General features: G+C 36.1%; 1 protein-coding gene across 3 annotated transcripts in view; it reads right to left on the minus strand.

Annotated features, from left to right (window-relative positions):
- The window catches only part of VPS13B (vacuolar protein sorting 13 homolog B (yeast)), a 1,072,080-nt gene that overhangs the window by 1,002,812 nt on the left and 47,506 nt on the right, over nucleotides 1–21,762 (minus strand). For all 3 annotated transcript variants that reach the window (XM_006859183.1, XM_006859184.1, XM_006859185.1), the window contains 3 exons: nucleotides 10,566–10,686; nucleotides 2,568–2,735; nucleotides 744–925 (listed from right to left, as the gene is read on the minus strand). In XM_006859183.1, coding sequence (XP_006859245.1) covers nucleotides 744–925; nucleotides 2,568–2,735; nucleotides 10,566–10,686 — 471 coding nt within the window. The remainder of the gene's footprint in view (nucleotides 1–743; nucleotides 926–2,567; nucleotides 2,736–10,565; nucleotides 10,687–21,762) is intronic.

The following is a 21,762-nucleotide window of genomic DNA, read 5'->3' on the forward strand; positions in this document are numbered from 1 at the left end:
GATGGTATATGGAGGGGATTATAATCAATGTAATGAAACAAGTTATATGAATTGTTGAATGTGAAACTGATGATGTGCCCTGTAAACTTTTACTCAATCCACAATAAAAACCTTAAATTAAAAAAAAAAAGAAGGCAGATTTATTTCAAAACCAACTACTCACATAGAAAATATATACCAATAACTTGGAGAACAGTAAGTTTTCACATGTATCAAAATTCACATATTCTAAGTTTTTAAGTACATTTTGAAGCCACAAATAAAAGGCTTTCTGACCAAATAAATTAAAGAATTAGGTTAGCATTATCAAGCTTTATAAAACTGTCTAAGAAAGAGAAAGGAAAGCAACTATAGCTATCAGATTACGCTACATAAACTATAAGAACTAAAATACATATTATTGATCTTTCTGAACCACTGTGGACACAACTTTTATATATGAAGTCCTCTATCTACTTGAAGAGCGAAAATACTAAAAAAATATCTAGACAAATGAAGAAAGAAAATGCAGTGGTAGAAAAGTCACTAAAACGTACTGCGATTACACAAAATACAAAAACTTAAAACTATAACTATATAATAACAAAACTATAAATATAAAAATTTTTAAGAACAAATAGCATATATACTTAAAATGTTAATTTATTTTCAAAAACTTGCTTACACAAGAGCCCCTGCCTGCCCCCCAGAAGAAAAAGCGAGAGAAAGATGGTAACTCAGTTACTAAAAAAAGAGACACTTACTTTAATAACAGATGGCATCTTGTAATTTAGGTTATCATATGTAAAATGCAGGCGAGTTCTAAAGGAACATTTATACAACAAAGGATCCTGGTAAAATTCAATTTTACCACTGGCATTTCGCTTATCAAGACAGACTGTACAGTCTGAAAAATTTATAACCTTTCTAAGTACCAGATCAGTTGCTAAAAAAAAGAAAACAGAAAACTTGATAAGTCAAAAGGAAAATTAGAAAAAAAAAGGCAATGATTATACAACAAATAGTAATAAAACAAAAGAACCAAATAATGAGCACTTAATACATGATGCCAGATCCTAAGGAAAGAAATGCTTGTTTATTGTCTCATTCAAATCTTCCAGCAACCTCATGAAGTATGCACAATTATCTTTATTTTATATCAAAAGAATCAAATACAAAATCAAAAAGAGAAGTAACTTGCCCTCAGTTCGTATAATACCTATATAAATTTATGGAAATTTTACCTATAGTTTTTTTCTGCAATGAACTAATAAATATTAATTCTAAACTAACATATCATTCTTGAGAATCCATATTTAAAATACCTTTTCAAATAATACTTGCTGTGTGTTATCAAGTCCATTTTGACTCACAGGGACACCATATAACTGAGTAGATCTGCAATCTTCACAGCAGCTGAGATCCAGGACTACGTGGGACCCAAGTGAACCGCCAATCTTTTGTTTAGCAGCTGATGTCTTGCCATTGTGCCAGAGGTCCTGCATGTCACTCTTCTATGATTTATTTACTCCAAAAAGCTGACTACTCTCTAAAAATATGTTGCCTAACATAGCAGCCACTAGTCACATGTGTGGCGCTGTATGAATACGCTCTGGACTGCTAACCCCACAGTCAGCAGTTCAAACCCATCAGCCACTCCTTGGAAATCTAGAGTCACTATAAGTCAGAACCAACTAGATGGCACTTAACAGCATAGCAGTAAGCCTCATGTGGTTAATTAAATGTGTATTTTTTAATTAGTCAAAGCTATATAAAATTAATTAGCCACATTTAAAGTACTCATGGACTCCTGCTATAGGATCAGCACTGGACTGCAAAGCATAAGACTGACAGTTCAAACCCACCAGCTGCTCCTTGGAAATCCTATACAGAGTCTCTATGAGTCAGAAGCAACTCAATGGCACTTAAGAACATGAAGTGCTCAAGAGTTCCATGTGGCTAGTGTCTACCCTATTGGATGATGGAAATACAAAATATTCCCATTATAACAGAAAATTCTATTGAATAGCAATGCTAGATAAAACAGCATTTAACAACAACATAAAACAGCGAAGGTTACTTACAACAGTCTTAAAAGTGTTTTCAAGAGAATTTTTTTTTTTTTTTTAATAGCTGGTGAAGTTTCTAACTAGACAATAGAACCTTTAGCAAATAAGCAATTTTATTCCTAATTGGTTAGCAATTTCTAGGTAAATATCAGGCAGAAATCTATTTGGCCAGTGATTTTAAGTTAGCAGCTTCTCACAAAATACAGCTATAGGATTTCCAAAATAATAAAATATGCTTCACTCCACACTGTAATACCACTATTTCTAAGTGTATCCTGGTAATCACTAATTTAATTCACTCTTTTAATTTTCTGTTTTTACATTTTGATTTTTAGGAAGCAAAATTTAATTCTATACATATGTAAACATATTATTAAGTTACTGATGTTACACATACATACACAAATTAAGAAACCAAAGTAGAGACTTACCAGAGACAGTTGTCCCCCAAAAAAGGTTAAGAATCAAGACAAGTGCTTCCATTATGGAAAACAATATACTATGTTGACATTTACTCACCAGAAATATCCATAAATGCACGATCCCATAATTCACCTACTGTATAGCATTCCGCAGAAGTGATATTAACTGATAGAACAATATCATCTTCAACATATTTTAGTATGAGATTATTTATTACAATGTTTACATTATTTACAACTCGTCTAATCAGGCTCTGCACATAACCTACAAAATAGAAGGGAAAGGATTTAATTAGCCACAAGTGTATTAATAAATTTCTTAAAATTTTATTAACTTAAAGTATATGAAAAAATAAACCAAACCAAACCCACTGCCATCAAGTCGATTCCAACTCATAGCAACCCGATACAGAGTTTTCAAGACTGTAAATCTTTATTGGAGCATACAGTCTCTTCTTTCTCCCAAGGACCTGGTAGGTTTGAACTGCTGACTGTGCGGTTAACAGCCTAACAACTAATCTACAAAGCCATCAGGGCTCCTAAATGTATAAGAAAGGTAGGTAAGTATTACTAAGGTTAAAAGGCTTGTCAAAGTAACACAGATGATAAATAGCAAATGCAGTTTGGGAAAAAAAAATTACTAAGAATTTCTATTAACTAAAGTGTTCATACACCAAGAGAAACCATACAGTTACCCTTCTTTGCAATTTTGATTATTTTAGCTGCTGTTGTCAAGCCCTATTCAACAATTTCTACTTGTACAATTCAATGACATTCTTCAAGCTGTGCAGCCATTCTTTTTCCAAGTTATTCCAACCCCATTAACATTCAGTCACTGTTCCTGAAGTTTCTTACCTAATGTTTCCAGTGGCTAGTTTCAATTGATTACAAATAGATGTTCTTAAAAAAGCATAAGGCAGACACTTTCTACTAATTAAGCTAAAATACTGTTTGGTTTTAGGAAGACTTCAGGGGATATTTTGGTTTAAGGTTTAATGATTATCTCAGGGCAATAGTTTCAAAGGTTCAATCAGCTTCTATGGCTCCAAAAAGCCAGGACTTCATGAGAATTTTTGTTGCAGACCGTCCAGACCCGGTCAGGAGTTCGAAGCCCTGTGGGCCCAAGTGTTGTAGACCGTACAGGCCGCAGGCTCTGAGGAACAGACTCTAGCCACCTAGCAGACATAGCAAACTGTTTTTCATCTTAGTATTCAGTTAGATTTATTATTAATTGCATACATGAAACCCTGATATCCACAGATAAATGTAATATTTTCCTAAAAGCCGAAACTGTAAAATTCCAAAAAGGCAAAGTTCTTCCCTCAAAGAATTCAGTCAAAGTAAATTGGGTGGCTTCCCAAGTCTTTGTTTTAAGGACAATAGGACTGCCCTCCCTAAAGTGTTATCAGGTGCAGCCCTATTCACCCAGGCATCTCTTTTCCTGGAGAACCTGGGCTGGGCAGCCGACACAATAGGAATCCTCCCAATCCTCCTTTTCCTTCCCCCATTTGAGGCTAGGTGCTAAAAGGTATGTTAATTAAGCTTGAGAAACCAAGTTGCGGTCGTGAGATTCGAACCTGCGAAGTACGATGTAAAGCAGCCTGAGTGTCTGGAAAATTACGTATGTTAGCTGTACCTTGTCTTAGTCCCACCCAGCTTTGTGTAAAGTACCTCCCCTAGATAAAACGGAGGCACAGAATGAATCCAGGTGCATTACGACTGACAAGGCTTGCGTTACAGCATGCAGGGGGCTCAGTCCAGCATTGCAACCATACTGCCTGTTTAGCCAAGATGTTTACTATGCAGGATATTACGGCCTTCATGGCTGAGATGTTTGCAATGCAGGATCTGCCTGATGCGAGTCCCACATCCACTCTGGTTTCGGGGTGTCTCTTTGTCTCTCTCTTTGTGTCCCTGTGTGTCTTTCTATATCTTTATCTACGCCAGATAGCCCCACCTTGTGAACCAAACACCTATGTTGAGGCAGGTTCTCGGCAAATTTTCAATTATGTATATTTTTCCTTTTGACCAGAGTTCTTCTAGAATCTTCTAGATCAAAATGTTCAATAATGGTAACCAGGAATCCTCCAATTCTTCTAGTTTCTCACATAATAAACATGTATATCAAATACATCACTGAACAATTTAAATGAAAATGCAAAATAAACATAAACAGCATTATAAAAGACATGAAAAAAAACAAGAATTTTCACTTTATTCAAATGCATTTTCCCATTTAAAACCTATTTTTAAACTAATTATATGCTTATATTCTTTTAGCCAGAAGTGTACCAGACAAAACAGAATCAACTCCCTTCTGTAGCTGACACAGTTAATGTTTAAAGTAAAGACTGCTGAGAGAAAAAACACTTACTTAAACCTATTTGAATATTAATATGATTTGAAAATACAACTGTTACCCATTCCTAATGAATGAAAATATGAAAGAAATGTAATACACAGGCTCAAGTTTTTCTAATATACCTTCAGCCTCACTTATCAAAAGGATTAAGTTCCAAAGACCAACTCAGTATGCAAAAGTTGGCATTATGTAAAAATGGAGGATAATCACATCATTACATAATTGTCAAATTACACCATCACATCACTGCCAAATCATTGAGAATCATGGGTCAGTCAAGCTGACACAACCTTGCTCATTCATCACAGCCAGCATTGCTCTTGCCTCACACACAGACATTCATTACTATGAAATGTACATCATTAATATGCAAAATAGACGATTTGTTTATCATTGTAAATGCAAAGTGTTGGATAACGAAATAGAGGAGTAGGTTTATATGGAGTAGGTTTATTGTAAGCAATTCTTAAAGCATCAACTATCATATGGTAAAAATAATAATGCATTAATAAATTAATGTAACAGATGTGCTTTGAAAATAGATGCTAAAATAATTCTGTAAGTCTTCTAAAAGAGATCAGAAATTTTAAGAATCCAATTTTTCTATCTCACAACACACATTAATCCATCCATGCTACTGCAGGGAATAAACACAGAGTAAACATTTTGTATGTAAAAACTGAAAAATATCGGTTTCCCTATTTCTGAAAAATATGTCATCTATAGAGAATTAATAATCATGGCTTAAGAGTTCATGAGGTTTTATTATTTTCAAAACAGAAAATAAAATCGTTAGGATACCACTGGAAAAAATACATATGGAAAAGTAAAAAAAAAAACATAATACTACAAATGTATTTTAAGAGAGAATGCTACCAATGGATTTTTCATCTATTCTTTAATATTTTCCCTTAGTTTCTCACCATAAAATTGACATACAAGATGACACAAGTAAGCCAATTCACCAAAATATCAAGTATCTAAAAAGAACTACTTCTATAGAAGACTCTTTTTCCTTACTAAAAATACATTGCCAAAGTAAGTACCAGGTAATTTTAACAATAGAATAAAACAGTGCACTATCTCTATGATCCTGCATAACAATTTGGTTCTAAGAAAACTACAAGATAGTGTCAAACAACAGCTCTAACAATAAATCTAATAGTCACATCCTATTTAGAGAATCCCCAGGACTGTACCTGTTCAAATGGTTTAACAGTAATCCAAATCTACTCTAAACCATCTGAAAATACAAGGTCACTCTAAGTATGAGAACACAGACAAGATGTCATATTGTTGTTGATGTTAATACCCTTGAGTCATTGCCAATTCATTATGACCCTACAGCAGGTTTCTGAGCTGGTGGGTTTGAACCACTGACCATGCGTTTAGCTTATCCTACAGTGCTTATCCTACAGTGCCACACCAAGACTTCAGATTATATGGCTTTAAAACAACCTATGACTTGTCCACTTTTCCAGAAATGTGTATCATTAGTCACCTCCCTCCTACCCTACAAACCCATTCCTCTAAACACATACATCCATCCCAACAGGGCCAGATGAAACCACTATGAATTTTTCACTGACTTTACTCACTGTTATGGATTAAATTATGTCCACCAAAATATACTCTGGAATCCTAACCACTATACCTGTTGATGTAATAAGAAATAGGGTTTTCTTTGCTATGAAAAAGGACACTGTCAGTGCAGAATATGTCCTAAAATTAATCACATGTAGGGTCACTATGAGTCGGAACTGACTCCACGGTACTTAACAACAACAACAAACTATAAAAAGGAGTCCTTGGTATGGTGCGGTGGGATAATACGCTGGACTGCAAAGTCGGTTTGAACCACAAAGTCAGTGGTTTCTGAGGAGCAGCTGGTGAGCTTGAACTGTCGACCTTGCAGTTCAGATGGCTTTGCAGTCTGGCACAGTAACCCATAGCACCATATATGTTAACATGGGTAACAGGGCAGGCAATATACAACAAGAAAGAGGTTAGCAGAGGTAAGATGAAGGTAGCAGGAGACAGGGAGGAATGCAGTAGTTAAAATGAAAAGAGGTAAACGCTGTTAACTGTTGGTACATGAGGGGCTTGCAATCATGTAATGAAGCAAAGTATATGATTTGTTTAATATAGAACTGATGGTCTACTCTGTAAACCTTCACTCAATTCACACTAAAAAGTGTTTTTAAAACACAAAATATCCTTATAATTAAATAAGGGGAAAAAGAGAATTAAGTGTAAATATTGGAAAGGATATAAAATTATCTTTACACAAAGATGAAAGAGCAAACAGAGCAATGAAAGATACGGTTAATAATAAGAAAACAAATCATAAAACGGTAGACATAAGTTAAAATGTAACAAGAATTACTAATTTAATTTTGTTGTGGTCAGAAAAGACAGTCTATATGATAATGATTCTTTAAAATTTGTGAAGATTTTTTTAACCCAAACAAACTCATTGTCATTGAATCCATTAAGATTAGTGGCTACTCAGCAGAAGAGAGCAGACCTACTCCTTGAAGTCTCCAAGACTGTAAATCGTTAAGGGAGTAGGCTGTCTCATCTTAACTGCCACAGAACGTGAATGGATCTAAACTGCCTTCCAGTTAGCAGACCAAATTATACCTGCAGAGCCACCAAGGCTCTTTCTTTTTTACCTGGTTGTTATTGTGTGCCCTGGAGTCATCCCACAGAGCAGATGGTAGATTCAAACACAGTGAGTGGTTAAGAGTCCAACAGGTAATCCACTATGCCACCAGGACTGCCTTTCTTGACCTTGTTGTTGCTAAGTGTCAGCCAGTCGGTTCTGACACATAATCCCTATGTAGGGTTTCCGAAGAACAACTGGTGAGTCTGAACTGCCGACTTTGTGGTTCAGTGCTTATCCTACAGTACCCACACCGGACTCCATGTTTTGACCTATTCTCCACAAGTTTCTAAAAATTCTCAATGTGTGCATCGACAGCACACTGTCTCATCTGCTGGGTGCAGAAGTCTACTTATGTCTGTTAAAACAATTTGTTATTTTTCATATTCAAAGATTAGACTTATGGGGAATTTTTTTCTATGTTTAACCTATCACTTTTTTACTCATATGGCTAGGAATTTTTTAGCTAGACAAGTGAACACTCCCATTTCATGAGTTTGCTGAAACATTCCACTTGGTACTCTGGCCATTCCTAAAGCCTTGTTTCTTGCCAATGCCGTTAGTGCAGCTTGGATTTCTTCCTTCAACACCACATATACTACCTCCTGACAAGGTTAAATGATGACCAATTGTTTTAGGTATTATGACTGAGTATTCCTTCCACCTATTTTTGGTGGTTCCTAAGTTATTCAATTTTCTGATTTACACAGTGATAAAGAGTTACAGAAATAAACAGTCTATCTTGAGCACAAAATTTTAAAAGTCAATCTAACTAAAACAAAATGAAAATTCTTTCAGTCATAAAAATATAAACAACAGAAATTTTGAATGTTATACACAAAATAATAGTTTGAAGTACAACCTACTTAAAATTAGTTCAATACAAGAAGGCTTCATAAAGGTCTTGAAAAAATGAAATTAAAAGGCAATGAAATTTTTTCACAAACTTTTTGAAGTTCCTCATATAATATTGAGAAAAAGTAATTATATGGCAGAGATGGCTGACTCTCCATCAATAATTTATGTTCCTCTTTCCAGTATGTGGAACTGTGAGGGAGATGAGACTTCCCAGCAAAAGATTATATCTAAACAAATAACTTTCCTCACTGTATTTACATAAAATGGCTATGATTCACTTCCAGCATAAGGTTATCAGGCCTGGCTGAGTCTTCCCTAGAGTACCTGGGTAAAGCAAGTGGCCAATGTACTCAGCTGCTAGCCTAAAAGTTAGAAGCTCAAGTCCATCCAGAGTTATCTCAAATGAGAGGTCTGGTGACCTGCTTCTGAAAAATCAGTCATTGGCAACCCTATGAAGTAGAGTTCTATGCTGACACACATAGACTCACCAAGAGACACAATCAACTCAATGACAACTAGTTTGGTTTGGATTTAGTAATAATTTTTTCCTTCATTAAATATTTACCAAGGAACTATTGTTTTTAAGCCACTATTCCTGATAACTGTGCTTACGAATCAGGCTGCGAACCGCAAGGTCAGCACTTCGAAACTACCAGCTGTTTGCAGGAGAAAGATGAAGCTTTCTGCTCCTGTAAAGATTTACTTACAGCCTCAGAAACCCTATACAGGGTTGCTATGAGTTGGAATCAACTCCACAGCACATAACCAGATAAATTAAAATTTCAAGAAATGAAACGATGTATAACATTTCTTACTATCAAAAAAACCCCAAAAAACCCATGATTCCATTAGTGAATTTATAGCTTCCAGAATCATATATAGCTTCCATAAACTCACAACAATCCAATCTTTTCTGTATTAACTAGGCAAAAAGAACAAAGAAAGTTGTCTTATTAAATCTCTATTGTGTTTAATGCTGTGCTTCAGTTGCTATGTGTATTTTGATACTTTTATTTAGAGGTTTCATTTGCTTTTTGTCACCAGTTGTGTTACAGACAATATCCTTTACCCATTCTTAATATTTTATAGCAATATGGGTTTTTTTGTCACGTGGGACTGCAGATATTTTTTTTATGCTTTGTTGTTCTATATTTGAAAAATTACAACACAAAAAGTTATTCTGCCCTTTGGAGTGTAGAGAACTGAACGTTTCTACAGATCTTGTGGCATTTGTCTCTCTAATGTAATTAAGACATTTCTGTTAATCTAATCAAGTTTGCTGTTAGTTGTGTATTAGCAGTATAAATGCTAATATATACTATATGGTCTTGCAACAGTTTTAAAGCCTCTGCATACCTGGTAATAAAATTACATGACATTTTTGTTCTTAATAAACTTTTAAAATTATAATTCTAGGTTTAATATGCAGTTCTTTGTACAATTGACAAGTCCAAAAATAACTTTCTGATTTTTTCTTCTGCATAAGTGGAAAGGGGATTTTTCTCATATAAGTGGGCTAACAAATATTTTCAAAAGAACTTTATCATTGTGCAACTAACAACAATAGCTAGCCCTGAATTATGGTGACAGTTCCTTATTGATGTGTGCGAAATGACTCTAGCAGCAATTGCAATATAATGCAGTTAAATGTACCCCTACTACCCAGATAATTTACAGTCATATTAACAGTAAGGTTGATAAAGTATTACTGACAAAAAAATTTAAGATTATCTAAGGGGGCGGTGGTTATTTGGTGTGTCCATCTTACATGCTTATGTCTTCTAGCAAAAAGCTAAATATTTAGCAGTGGTATAATGAAAACTTACATCTTACTGTTGATGTATGTATGCTCCGGGACACAGATGACATTTTGTTGTTATAACACTACAGTGAAATACACAAATAAACACTTAAATTTTAAAAAAAACTAAAAAAACACAAAGAGACTCAGTGGGAAATCAGAAACCAATCTCTGCATGAAGAGGCTGCAAGAGAGAAACTCGTGAAACAACCAGCTGCAGATCAAATGTGAACGAAGGTTTTAGTCAGGGCACGGAACCTATTCTGTTCTCAACACATACAACAAAATGCACATGGAGTCTTCAGTTTTATGAGATTAAAAAAGACCACAAGTGTACATTCTACAAAGGATTAAAATAGTAACTAGAAAAAACAGACATTTAGGTTTCACCAATCCTATTAGAAGTTACCTGGTGGTAAATCGGGATCTATGGGGGCAGTCTGCTGAGTCCTTCGGGGTCTCACTGATGACTTTGTGGTCTCAGTAGTACTACAGCTGGTAGAATTGGAGCCACAGCTTTCATGGTCATCCTAATTTTATTTTCAAGAAAGAACAAGAAAGGAAATATATCAATCAATCACCATTCAAGAATTAGGAAAAGTTTTATTAAATAGATGCAATTTACAGTTATTAAGTACACTCATTTTGTATTTTTTAGTTCTACATATGTACTCATACAAAACTAATTTTCACAATTTGCATTCTCAAATAGCATGTGAAAACAGTAGTTTAAAATCAGAAATTCTTCCTTTCTTGAGCTGGTATCAACAAAATTAACTGGCAGAGGGGAAAACATGTTTATGTCTGAAGAAAGAAAAAAAAACTAATGAAAGCTTTCATAACCCTTACATCTATATCATAAAACAAAATTAATAAAAAGGTCTCAATCGTCTCTCTTGGATGTTTGCATGTTTAGATCCTCTCTATTTTGTGAGTCAAATAAGGACTCCACACTGTCTTCTGAATTGTTGGTGATGATTAATCTTGATTATCCCTAGAATCCTTTGCATACTATTTAACAATGTTTGTTACTGTTGGTCTTAGGTGCCATCCACTCATATCTGGCTCTCAGCAACCCTATGGGCAATGAAATACTGCTCAGACCTGTGCCATCCTCAAAACCACTGCTATGTTTGGGCTCGTTATTGCAGCCACTGTGACAACCCATCTAGAAGAGGGTCTTGCTCTTTATGGCTGACCCTCTATTTTATCAAGCATGATGTCCTTCTCCAGGGACTAGTTCCTTCTGATAATGTCTCAGAGTACATGAGACTAAGTATCACCATCCTCTTCCAAGGAGCTTTCTTCCAAAAAAGATTTGCTCATTCTGGCAATCTATAAGACATTCAATATTCTTCATCAGCACCAAAAATCAAATGCATTAATTCTTCTTCAGTCTTCCTCATTCACTGTCCAGTTTTCAAAAACAGATACGGCGACAGAAAATATCAGGGCTTAAATCAGGTTCACCTTAGTCTCAAAGTGACATCTTTGCTTTTTAACATTTGAAAGAAGTCTTCTGCAGCAGAGTTCTCCAACGCAGTAACTCATTTGATTTTCTGACTGCTGTTTCCATGAGTGCTGATTATAGATTCGAGTAAAATTAAATCCTTGACCACTTCAATATTATCTCTGTTCATCATACTGTTGTTTTTTGGTTCAGTTGGGCTCAGGGGACATCAGGTCAACCGTCACAAAATAATTCACACAAAAAACGATCTACATATTACTTTGGTGAGTAATGACTACAGTCTTTTAAGCTTGTGAGCAACCATCTAAGGTACAACTATTGGTCTCTCCCTATCCGTCAGAAAGAAGAGTGATGAAAATCTAAGACATATGGAAAGAAGTAGCCCAATGAACTAACAGACCACTTGAATATCACTCCCCATGACTATGAGATCATAAGAACTAGATGGTGTTATCACTGTCAACTGCTCTAAAAAGGATCACATTATAAATGCTGGTGGGAGAAAAGTGAGTGGGAGAAAAATGTGGACTCAAAATCACAAAAAAAAGACCAGGCTTACTGGTCAGATAGAGACTGGTGGAACCTCGAGACTATGGTCCTTAGTCAACCTTCAGGTTTTGGGATTAAAGTCACCCCTCTAGCTTAATTTTCAGCAAAGCATTAACTACTGAGGTATGCACACCTTAGAGGAATTAACCATTTGAGAACAAAAGGGCAGCATTTATCCAAGGACAAGGTTCAGATAGATTAGGAAAGAAGGAGGAATAGAAACAGGAAATACAGAGAGGAAGTTGGATAAATGATGCTACATTGAGAGGATTGCTATCAATGAGATGAAACAAACTGTATGAATTATTGAATGCAAAACTGGTTATCTGTTCTGTAACTCTTTATGAAATTCACAATAAAGTTTTTTTTTAAAAAAAGGAAAAAGATATTTGTATTGAGTAAGTTGGTCTTGCAAAATCCTATCATGTGACCTTCAGCATTTTTTCTAATCACCAAAAACATACTTTCCAACTACTGATCTTTCTTTGTTTACAGCATTCATGTTCCAATGACCAGTAATTATCATTGCACACTGTTTGCATGTTTGATCAACTTAACATTGCAAAAATTGGTAAAAATCTTCAAATTTTATCTTAGGCATTAGTGGTCAGTGCATATATTTCAATAACAGTCATATTATTCTTTCTTCCAGGCATATGAATATCATTCTATCACTGTACTTCAGAATAGGTCTTAAAACATTCTTTTAACAATAAATGTGACACAATTCCTCTTCAATTTGTGAATCCCAGAATAGTATATCACGTAATTTTCCAATTCAAAATGGTCAATAGTAGTCCATTTCAGCTCATTAATGCCTAGGCTATCAATCTTTATGCATTCCATTTCATTTTCACCAACTTCCAACTTTCCTAGATTCATACTTTGTACATTCCATGTATGGATTACTAATGGGTGTTTGCAGCTGCTTCTTATTTTGAGTTGTGTCACTCCTTACCCATGTTAGTAAGGTCAACTCTACTTCTTCATCATATTTTGAGTCTTCTAATCTGAGGAGCTCATCTTCTGGCATTATATCAGACAATGTTCCTTTGGTATGCAGGAAGTTGTCACTAGCCAATTCTTCTTAAAAAGTAGATCAAAATGAGATGAAATAAAATGTGTCTGAATTGTTGAATGGAAAACTGAGCTGCTCTGTAAACCTTCACCCAATTCACAATAAAAAATTTTCTTTTAATCAAAAAAAAAAGTAGATCACCAGGTTCTTCCTCCTATTCTTTCTTAGTCTGGAAATACTACTGAAACCTGTACACCATGGGTGACCCTCATGGCACTGGAAATTCAAGTGGCATCGTTTCCACCACCAGAGCAACATGCAAGTCACCACAGTACATCAAAGTGACAGATGAGTGGAGGGAACAATACTTACTGAATTATTCTTCAGATGGACATAGTTGTGATATGAATAGCGAAGAAACACAAACAAATCATACATGGATTTGAAATTTATTTCCTTAATTATAAATTGTAAATGATAACTCTTTCCCTTCATTGATTCATCTAAATAAAATATTACGTTTATATAATACTCTTAATTGTTAATTGCTGTATTTACAAAGAAACACCTATCCTCAAGTATTTCAGAATCTATCACTTATATAATTAGTGCAATAACAGCAGTATTTTTTGTTTGTGTGTAATTCCAACTGAAGGAAGCTGAGCAGTCATTAGGCCCTTACAGGCAATCTGCGTACAGTCAAGGCAGACATCAGAGATATTGCAGGTTCAGTTCCAGATCATCACAATAAAGCAAATACATCAATAAACCAAGTCACACAATGTTTTCTTTCCTAGTGCATATAAAAGATAAATTTACACTCTATTGTGGCTCTGTAGGATAAGCACTAGACCACAAAGTCAGTTTGAACCGCAAGGTCAGTGGTTCAAACTCACCAGTCGCAGCTCGGAAACCCTACCAGGGGTCGCTATAAATCAGAACCAACTTGAAAGCACTTAACAACAACATAATCCTGGTGTGTAGCGCCGTAGGATCAGCATTGGACTGTGAACCACATTGTCAGCAGTTCAAACCAACTAACTGTTCCTCAGAAACTGTATACCGGGTTGCTATGAGTTGGAACCAACTCAATGGAATTAACAACAACAGCCCTATTGTGGTACTGTGGGATAAAGTATTGAACCGCAAGGTCAGTTTAAACTGCTAGGTCGGCAGTTCAAACTCATCAGCTGATGCTTGGAAACCATATACAGAGTCGCTATGAATGTGAACTGACTGGAAAGCACTCAACAACAACACAGTCTATTAGGAGTCCGGTGTGGTTCTGTACGATAAGCACTGGACTACAAGACTGATTTGAACTGCAAGGTGGCAGTTCAAATCCACCAGTCATTTGGAACCAACTCAATGCCATTCAACAACACCATAGTCTATTAGGAGTACTGTGTGGAGATGTAGGATAAGCACTGGACTGTTACTGCAAGGTTGGTGGTACAAACCCACCAGGTGTTCCTTGGAAACCCTACACAAGGTCACTATGAGTCAAAATCAACAACACAATCTATGAAGTATGCAATACCATTATAAAAAACTGAAATACTATGGCTGTCGACCACTTTTCACGTGTGGAAAGGAACTCACCCTTGTATGCCAATTCAGTCAAGCAGGAGATAGGTATATAGGTGGCAACAAAACTAGTAAGGCCTGCTCACCATCAAACAGTTAATCAGTCAAAATCTAAAGGGCAACATTTACCTAAGGACAAAGTGGAAAGGGATGAGAAGGTGGGTAAAATGTAAATAGAACCCACATGGAGGAATCTGGACAACTATTGTTGCAATGGAGGGGACTGCAATCATTGAGATGAAACAAAGTGTATGATTTGTTGAATGTAAAACTGATGATCTTGTCTGTAAACCTTCATTCAACTCACAATAAAAAGTTAAAAAAAAATAAAATCTTGAAATATTGTGGGAATTACCAAAGTATGATACAGAGACACAAAGTGAGCACATACTGAATGGGAAAATGGTGCCAATAGACTTTCTCAATGGCAAAATCCAAAACCCCACTGTAGAGTCAATTCCAACTCAGAGCAGAACTGCTTCTTAGCGTATCAGAGACCGAGAATCTCAAAGAGGGCAGATGTCTGATCTTCTCCTGCAGGGTTGCTGCAAATCAGTAATTTATAAAAATTGCAATTATTTGCAAAGTGCAATACAGCAAAGTGAAATCAAATGAGGTATGCCTACGGAGGATATTTTTCATGTTAAGAATGGAAGTTAAATAGGAAGGAAACTACAAGCAAAAGTTAGTAAGTATAAGGAACGATAATTAGATACTTACAGTCACAGTATATATTAAGATGGAAAAGCAATACTAGAAGACAAAAGCATAAACTGGTTCAATAAAAACAGTACTGTTAAGAATTACAAGATGTTTTTAGTCTTTGTTCAAGTTGCTATTTTTCTAGATTTGAAAATCAGGAGGAAACTGCCAGTAACCTTTAGGAAAGATTTATCACTTCCATAATAGAGCTCTGTGATACAGGTACCAAGGCATTGTCTGAATGGGTACAAGAGGGGAAATAATGTTAAGATGCTTGACTGTCTTATGGATATTAGTTTCCCTTGCCTACTACTGTAAAACAGATACTTGAGTGCGACAGAAAAGAGTATAAGGAAACATGATTACAGAAAGCTTGTAATTCTGTCTTTAGCCTATAACTCATTGGAATACCTAAAAGGGGTTCTAGAACTTGCCAGTAAAATAGGCTTCTTACGGAGCCTTTGTAGCACATAGGATCTTAGGTGGAATCCTGAGGCCCATTCAGAACTTCTGAGGTGAGACATTCTCACTTGAAAGGACAAGTAGGCCAGCCTGGAGCAGCTAGAGGAACAGAAGCTACTTCTTGAAAGAAAGACCAGCAGGAAAAAATCAAAACTAAAACCAGCAGTCTGACTGGCTACTACAAACAAGCAAGTTGTTTGCAGGAGAGCCATCAAGGCAAGCAATCAAATCCCTTCAGGGCAAACCCCCATCTAAGACTGAAATTCAAAGGGAACACAGGAGCAAGCATATAAGCTTGCTGGCAGCCACGCTGGTCTACTGAGGAGTGGAAGGAGGAGAAAGGCAGCCATGAAGATATGGGCTGAATTTGACCATGTTCTATAGATTCCCATCAAACTGGAGATGAGACAGAAAAGAGGAAGGGCTGGTTGGTCCAAAGTGTGGTGAGACCTGGGGACACCTGAGCCCATGGACAAGGACATAGCCACAGAAGGCTAAAGCTAAGAGTGAAGCATCCAGCTGATATGAAGTGAGGGAAGACGCACAAGAACACCCAAACTTGCAGATACTACCCATTTGACCTTACACAGAGTTGATAGGGACGGGCAACTTAGAAACAGGCTACCTAAAATAGCTACCAAAAAGGCATGAAGTGGCTGGCTCACACGTTTTCAAGAGGGAGTTTAGTTTCAGAGCATGTGGCAGAAGGCAGAATCCTCACTGGATAGTTTTTATCTTGTCTAGATGGGTCTGGTGAAAGGAGATGGGAATAGGATTCTTTTGATTCAACAGTGAGTAACTGTCATTATGACTAATTGCATTGTCACAACTGTAGAGTTGTGTAACAAAAAGGGGGGGGGGGGGTAGTTAATCATACATTCCAGGAACAGAGGACCCTAAGACCATCAAAAGACAAGAGCATGAATGGAACATTGGATCCTATCCAGAGACGCAGGGACACCAGAGATGGAGGCAGAGGTGATGGCAAGGAGGGATAGAGCAGCTGAAGATTCTAGACTCACAGAAAGAGAAAGGCTGTGTGCTGGCGGACAAGAGGCTGGCTTGTAAAATGTGCCCTTTGGTTGTTTAAATGATTACTTATCCCTGCGTGCTTTGTGTACATCAAAATACATAAATATACAAATAAAAAGGAGAAATAGAGGCAAATACTGTTTACTGATGGTGCTTGAAGGGGATTGTAATCATTGAATTGAAGCAAAATACAACTGGTTGAGTGCAAAATCAATGTTTTTCCATGTAAACTATCACTCAATTCACAATAAAAGCATTAACAAACAAAAAAGAAAGAATGATTTACCAGTACCAGAAAAGTGACAGTGGTGTCACCTATAAATGAGTATCTCAAAGAGTCAATCAGAAGTAAAAATTAAATCAGTAAGCACAGACTGCTCCTTCACAGGGATAGCCAGGAGCAGGAGGAAAGAGTTGGGGTGGGGGTGTGATACCAGTGAAGAGCTTCCAGTATCTTTTTAGTACTTATCTTAAGGATACGTGTAAATTTCTGCTTGAAGGAAAGAGGCACATGAGGAATTGCTGTTGTTGTTAAGTGCTGTGGAGTCAGTTCCAACTCATAGAGACCCTGTACAGGGTTTCCAAGGCTGTAAATCTTTACAAGAGCAGAGAGCCTCATCTTTCTCCCACGGAACAGCTGGTAGTTTTGAACTGCTAACCTTGAGGTCACAGCCCAATTCGTAACCACTACACTACCAGAGTTCCTTGCATATGAGGAGTAAGAGATTAAAAATACCAACTCAAAGGGTAACTGATCATCAATCCATTAAACAACAATGAAACTATTTCATAATACTTCCAAGAATAGTGATATTTTCATTTTTCTACCATATATTTGAAGAAAATTTTCAAGAGCAAACATAAAAGCATAATCACTAAATTCATCAAACTGGATACTAAAGGCAAATAATAGCAAGGACAAGACCTCCTAAGGAGTCCTGGTGTGGCATTGCAGGAAAAAGCAGTGGTCTACAAGGTCGGATTGAACCACAAGGTCTGTGATTCAAACTCACCAGCCGCTCCTTGGAAACTCTATACAGAGTCACTATGAGTTTGTTCCTACTCAATAGCACTTACCAACAACAAAGGGAAAAAAATAACTCCATATTTAATAATAATAAACTAAGAGAAGCATGGACTTCTGGTGTGGTACTGTAAGATAAACACTGGACTGTGAACCACAGTGTTGGCAGTTCAAACCTACCAGCTGCTCCTCGGAAACGCTATGTAGAGTTGCTATGAGTTGAAACTGATGTTACAGCACTTAACAACAAAAAGAGAAACATATTTAAGAGAACAATGAGGCTTTCTGCTTCCACAAAGACTTACAGCCTTGGAAAACTAAACAGGGTCACTACAATCCGAACCAACTCAATAGCACTTAACAACAACAAGAGAAACACAATAATTAAAGGTGACTACTTTATAAGATAACAAGGCTTAACATATTACTGATATATAGCAAAAAATATTTTTAAAACAAACATTAAGCGATTTGCTATCAAAACAATGAAATACATGTTTGCATAAACTGCAGCCCATTCTAAGTTAATGCAATACAATCTTCAATTTTCATTCCACTAAAAAAATAACTTCGCAATTCAACCCTTTTAATGATGTCATCTGTAATTTTGAGGGAAGATGTATTTTAAATACTAAAAGACTACCAGCTGTTCCACAGGAGAAAGACGAGGCTTTCTGCTCCCATAAAGATTTACAGCCTTGGAAACCCTGTACAAGGTCACTATGAGTCGGAACCAACTCCACGGCACATTAACAACAACAACCACTATGCATAAAATCTTACTGTACATTAATTACATTTAGTTCAAGTTATATTCTTAAAAATGTCTGTAGTCATCCACTTCTGCTCAATGTTAACATTAAAAACACACTATTAATTTTTGAAACATGTGGTTGCCTCAAAAGCCCAGAAGTAAAACATGTTCATTAAAGAGATGTGAAAAAGTTCCAAGTGAACTGCCAAAACTAGCATAATTATGAAAATATTTAACACTGAAACCATCTGAAATCACATACTGTATATAGATTACAGTGATGTCATAATAAACATTCCAGCCAAAATGCACTAAAACTACTGCAGTCCAATAAATCTGGCATGAGATGACAAACATTTTAAAGTTAAAGAAAGAACAAGTTATTTTAATTTTATTTTTAAAAAAGTTATTCACAGCAACTGTTAGGATACAAGGGTACAGACTAAATACGAGTTTTCACACAGAAAAAGTTGAAGAAAACACAGAATAAAGCTCCCTGCATACTACATGTTCTACTTTTATTCCAAAGAAAAACAAACTAAATAACTATTTGCTTAAACAAAATTGCTAATAAACCCATAATCTTAGTATGTTTTAAAAATGCACGTTAATTATATTACTCAGAGGAATATGTACTATGAAACAAACATTATACCAAATGTATAAGCACATCTTTCTTAATTATGGTCAGAAAATTATGATTGCATATGTTATAATTAGAATATAATCACTTGATAATTTGAACTTAACTTCTTCCAATTACATTTTAATTGTATCAATTATACTTTGGCTCCCATTCAAATTCGGTCCCAAGTAGATTAAATAAATAAAAATAAAATAAAAGTATGGTTGTTGTTGAGTGCTGAAGAGTTGGTAATGACTCATAGCAACCCTGTGGCAGGGTTTCTGAGGCAGTAAATCTTTGCAGGAGCAGAAAGCCTCGTATTTCTCCCACAAAGCAGCTGGATGGTTCACCTTAATGGTTCACTGTCCAGTGCTTATCCTACAGAGAAACTATGTTCCAAAAATACAATATTTACTATTAAAAGTAGAATTATTTCAATCATTTAAACTAATCTGCATTTTTATTTCATTAAAAGCCTCTAATTACTAATAAAAGAAACTTTGTTCTCAAAATTACAAGCTGAAATATTTCTAGATAAATTTTATTCCCAAAGACATTACAGTTATATTTTTCTTATTTAGGTTGCAATTTTTCCAAAATGTCTAGTGACTGTATTTCATGGCAAAAGAATGTTTTCTCTTGGGGACCACATAGCTATTTCTGAAAATACTGCCCTTTTGCTCCTCATGAAACAAGAAAGAATGTCATTCTTTATAAAAGTTCTTAACATAGGGAATATGGGCAAACACTGTATGTAAATAGATTCAATAAACCCTTTTCACAGACTTTCCTACTGACATCACTATTGTGACCACTGTGTACTCTGAGTGCATTCAAAATCTAGGATGCTCATCTTTCAGCACTATGTCAGCCAATATTATGTTATGATCCATAGGGTTTCATTAGCTAGTTTTCCAAAGTGGATCACCATGGCTTTCTTCTTGTTGTTCTTGTTATATTGTTGGGTGCCACTGAGTAAATTTCAACTTTTAGCAACCCTATATGAACTGCACCTTATATAATCTTTACAGAAGTGGACTGCAACATGTTTCTTTTGTGGAGACCCTGGGTGGGTTCAAGCCACCAACCTTTCAAGCACTTAACTGTTGAAACACTAAGCTACTTTCTTGATCTGGAAGCTCCTCTGAAACCTGTCCACCATGGATAACACTGCTGTATTTGAAATAGCAGTAGCATAGCTTCCAAGAGCATAACAACATTCAAGCCACCAGAGTACAACTGAATGTTAAAAACGTCTCACTATTAAATGGCACAATCCTAACCAGTACTGCATTCTTAATAAGAAAAGGCCAAGTGATGGCATAACATAATCCACAAAGACAATGTTCTACATCCTACTTTGGTTAAGTAGCGAGCAACTGGGATCTTACACTTATGTGTGACCATCTAAGGTTGCAACACTGGCCTCTCCAGATGCAAAGGAAAGAAGTGTGGTGAAATTGAAGATGCCTGGAATCAAGTCCAGTGGACCAATGGTACCGGTGAACATCAGTCTGAGACCAAAAGAACTAGATGGTACCCAGCTAATACTACCAACTGCTCTGAAAGGGATCACATTAGAAGGTCCCAGATAGTATAGGAGAAAATTTGAAACAAAACTCCAAATTATAAAAATAAGATCAGGCTTACTGGTCAGAAAGAGACTGGAAGAACCCGAGACTATGGCCTTCAACCATCCCCTTCAGGTCTGAAATGAAAGTCACCCTTGTGTTTCAATTTTCAGCCAAACAATAGATAGACATATAGGGGGAACAACAACACTAATAAAGGTATGTTAACCATGGAATTTTCAAACATTCAAGATCAAAAGGATAACATATACCTAAGGTCAAAGTTGAGAAGGGATGGGAAGGTGACTGGAAAGGAAATAAGAAACACAGGAAGTGAAGTAACTTGTTGCATGAGGGGATTACAATCATTGAGATGAAACAAAGTGTATGGTTTGTTGAATGTAAAACTGATGGTATGCTCTGTAAACCTTCACTTAATTCACAATAAAAGGTTTTTTATTTAAAAAATAAAGGAAGCAAATAGTGAACTGAACAAAACAGTGCTAAGCACAGTTGATCCTTGAACAACATGGGAATGAAAGGCCCAGGCCACTGACACTCAGGTATTCTTTCCCTGTTGCTTCCTCAGTGGGCTAAAGTGTTGTATTTGCGTTAACACCGTGTGACACCAATCATCTTCACATGAGCTCCAGTTAGGGGGGATGGAAAAGTGAGGGGCTAATAGTTCCTGGACAGATAGATAAACTACTCACTCAGAAATGACGCTTTAGGCAGACACTTACCAACTCTTGAGCTCACTGCTATGTTGTTGTTGTTGTTAAGTGCCATCGAGTCGGTTCCGACCCATAGC

Source organism: Chrysochloris asiatica, unplaced genomic scaffold, assembly GCF_000296735.1.
Source record: "Chrysochloris asiatica unplaced genomic scaffold, ChrAsi1.0 scaffold00031, whole genome shotgun sequence".
Lineage (NCBI taxonomy): Eukaryota > Metazoa > Chordata > Mammalia > Afrosoricida > Chrysochloridae > Chrysochloris > Chrysochloris asiatica.